General features: G+C 41.4%; 1 protein-coding gene across 1 annotated transcript in view; it reads right to left on the bottom strand.

Moving 5' to 3' along the window:
• Nucleotides 1-3,310, bottom strand: part of sbf1 (SET binding factor 1) — a 48,265-nt gene that overhangs the window by 20,749 nt on the left and 24,206 nt on the right. The window contains 5 exon segments of the mRNA XM_025057174.1: nt 210-308; nt 407-535; nt 755-868; nt 1,383-1,460; nt 2,920-3,033. Coding sequence (XP_024912942.1) covers nt 210-308; nt 407-535; nt 755-868; nt 1,383-1,460; nt 2,920-3,033 — 534 coding nt within the window.

Here is a 3,310-nt window from a genome sequence, read left to right as displayed (position 1 = left end):
GCGGGGGCGGGGGGGGGTGCGGGTTCTCCGGAGAAAGGAGGGGAACAGAGGGGGCGGGGGGGTTAATCAACTGATCATCAATTAAATTAAATTAAATTAAATTAAATTAAATTAAATTAAATTAAATTAAATTAAATTAAATTAAATTTAAATACGATTCAGCAGATTCTTTTTTAGGAGGAAAAACATGTGAGGTGTGAGTGACGTACGTTTTTGAAGAGCAGCTCTGCCAACTCCTTGACGTGGTTCATGACTTTGTGAGGATTGGTCTCCTCCTGCCGTATCCGCTCCACCTGATTGGCTACCAGCTGTGAGGACAGGACAGAGGTCATGACCCGACCTTTTCCTCGGACCACAACAACAGCAGTTCAACGTCACCGTTTCAACCCCTTTGTACTGGACCTACGTCATCAAACAGGTCGGTGCTCCTGTACGGAGGCCCCCGCTCTGACACGAAACCTGCGAACGCCATGCCGTCCAGCACCTTGATGAGGAAGTCGTCCTCCGCCAGCGCCCTCTGGCCCAGGAAGGCAGCCTAAAAAAAAAAACAAGACAAACACAGGTTACACAGATGTGTAAGAAAATATCAACACACTGAAATACTGTGATATATTTCTATTCAATTCTTTTTTTAAAAATCGTCGTGCCTACAGTATCGCAATATATCGTATCGTGGCCCCTGCATCGTGATACGTGTTGTAGTGGGACCATGTGTGAATATCGGTACCGTGGTTTTAGAATGAAAATGTTTGACCTTGTGGAAGCGGATCACTGGTTCTGGGTGAATGCGGATGATGTGGAGACACCAGCGGTAACCCTGGAAGAGACGAGCGAACAGCCACAGGAAGACGCCCCGGACCTCCTTATCCTGGAACACACACACACACACACACATTCACTGACGTGGACAAATCTACATATGCTATTATTACTGTAGGTGGCGCTATAAAACAGGAATAACCACAAGGGTCGACACGTTGAGTCGGATCAACTTTTAGAACAGAAGAAGTTTTTTTTTTTAGAGAAACTTGTTGTGATGCTCAACAGAACAGAAAAGTACTCACAAATAGTACCAAGTACTTTTTATGTACTCTTTTTTTCATCATGACCCTTGGAACCTAATCTGGATTAATTTTATTGGAATTCAAACGGTGTCTGAAGTTTCTATTTTCTTATTATTATTATATTTATTATAAATTCTTGCAGAAATGTTTAGACTCAAATGAGAGAATTGTAGAGAAACGACTTTAATATTTTCAGAAATTAAGATTTTTTTTTTTAGTTTAATTTAACAAAATGTAAACTTAAAAGAAAGACGTGTAATAGTAACAGAATTAAATTTTTAAGTTTATTTTAAATAACATTCTGGATTTTGAACTCACCTGAATCTTGAGTGCAGATGGTTGTGTGGACGGTGGAGGGAACGCATGGTCAGAGATTTCAAGCTCAGGGTCCAGGACCTGAAACGTGGACACAGAATGAAATCCCGACATTAAGTCCAAGACCAGGTCCAGACTAGACCAGAGACAAAGTTTCAAACATCATTCCTGTGGTGTAGCGGTTAGCACGCCTGCCTTACAAGCAGAGAGTCCTGAGTTTGAATCCCAGAGAAACCACCTATCTGGTGCCTCCAGGGGGCAGTGCTGCATCAATCAAGTTTAAATGATTAATTATTATTCTGTTAATTGCAACAGTAGAAGTGAACATCTAGAACCTTCTAAGGAGAGATCGGAAATAAATCCTGATTTACTGTCGGACCAGGAATCAGCTGCTGGTCCGAGGTCTCTGACATTTCCATCCTGCTCCGCTGTAAGAAGATCTGAGCAGCTAAGCCCAGTCCAAACACCAACACTAATCTACACCCGTGTCTGGTTTCAGTGACGGAGGTCAGACAAGAAAAATCTTTTTTTTTTTTTTTGCTCTTTGTTTCCAACCAGTGGTTCCCAAAGTAGGGGGCGCGGAGCTATGGCAACAAATAAATATTTATATTTATTCGTCCACGGGTGATAAAGTAATAAATCTGAACCAATTAGTGTGAAGCACGTGAGCTGACGGTCAGACAGAGATAAGAGACAAACACACCTGAAGATTAATTCTTCTTCTTCTTTCCAGTAAAACGTGCCATTGTTTCAGAACGTTTCCTGCATCACGGACACGTTTCTACTTCCCCACAACGTTCAATAAAAATGACTAATACCAGTCCAGTACCATCGACACCAGGTGATTATGACACCAGTGAACTGCAGTAAAGAAACGTGAACTTTTTAATTCACAGTGTTATAAGGAAGTGAAGAGTTCCATTTCTGAGAACAGACCAGGAGGAAACCTGGAGCTGCTACACGTGTCCAGGTGACTGGACGGAGATGAAAACAACGGAGGGAAACCAAGTGGATAAAAAACCAAAAACACGGACGGAGATGAAAACCAAGTGGATAAAAAACCAAAAACACAATAAAAGTCTCTCTTCATCAGAACGCACTCTTTTAGTCTTGATGAAGATAAAGACAAACTGAGGAGGAGGAAGAACTAACAACTAGGATGAACTTAGTTAAAAAGAAGGATTCTCAAAAAAAAAAAAAAGTTAAAGATCAGTTCATCTTATAAGTCCAATACATATATAAATATGTCTCTCAATACATACATATATGTATATATTCATATATATTTATTTTTTGATGTGATGAAGTTTTAGGTTCTGTCTTTTTTTGCATCTTTTTCTTCCAAGTATCTAAAGTGGAATATAATTCAGTATATTTAGTATAATTTATTTTTATAAAAAATCGAAGCGTTTATTGATTCAAACTCAGTTTCTAGATCCGAGGTCCATCTAATCAGACCAACGTCTACATCTAAGAAAACAAGACCTGTGTCCAGCGGCCCGACTGCCCCAGGGGGCGGGGCATCTTTCTCAGCTCTTACCATGGACAGCATGGTCTGGGTCTGTTGAAGGAGAGGTTCAGGCAGCAGGGAGATGTGGACGCACTCGGGGATGGTCACCGTACCACCGTCCAGGTCGGCAATGATGACGTCCAGCTGGACACAGACATGAGAGGACAGGGTTCACACACCACAGGGAACAGGACAACAAACAAACTCAACTCGGTTTGTTCACAGAAAAATCAGATTTTTAAAAAAATATATTTTTCTGTCATTTTTCAGACTCGTTCCTTTCATTCTGACAAACAAACAAAATGGAGTTTGGTCATGTGACAGCTGCTGTGGTTAAAGACAGGTGTGGACTTCAAATAAGGAATTTTAACCACTGTCCCTCCTCCCTCACTCACTCACCCCCTCCCTCCCTCACCCCTCC

This window comes from Cynoglossus semilaevis, chromosome 8, assembly GCF_000523025.1.
Source record: "Cynoglossus semilaevis isolate Cse_v1.0 chromosome 8, Cse_v1.0, whole genome shotgun sequence".
NCBI classification, from domain to species: Eukaryota; Metazoa; Chordata; class Actinopteri; order Pleuronectiformes; family Cynoglossidae; genus Cynoglossus; species Cynoglossus semilaevis.
This window is presented reverse-complemented; position numbering and strand designations above follow the sequence as displayed.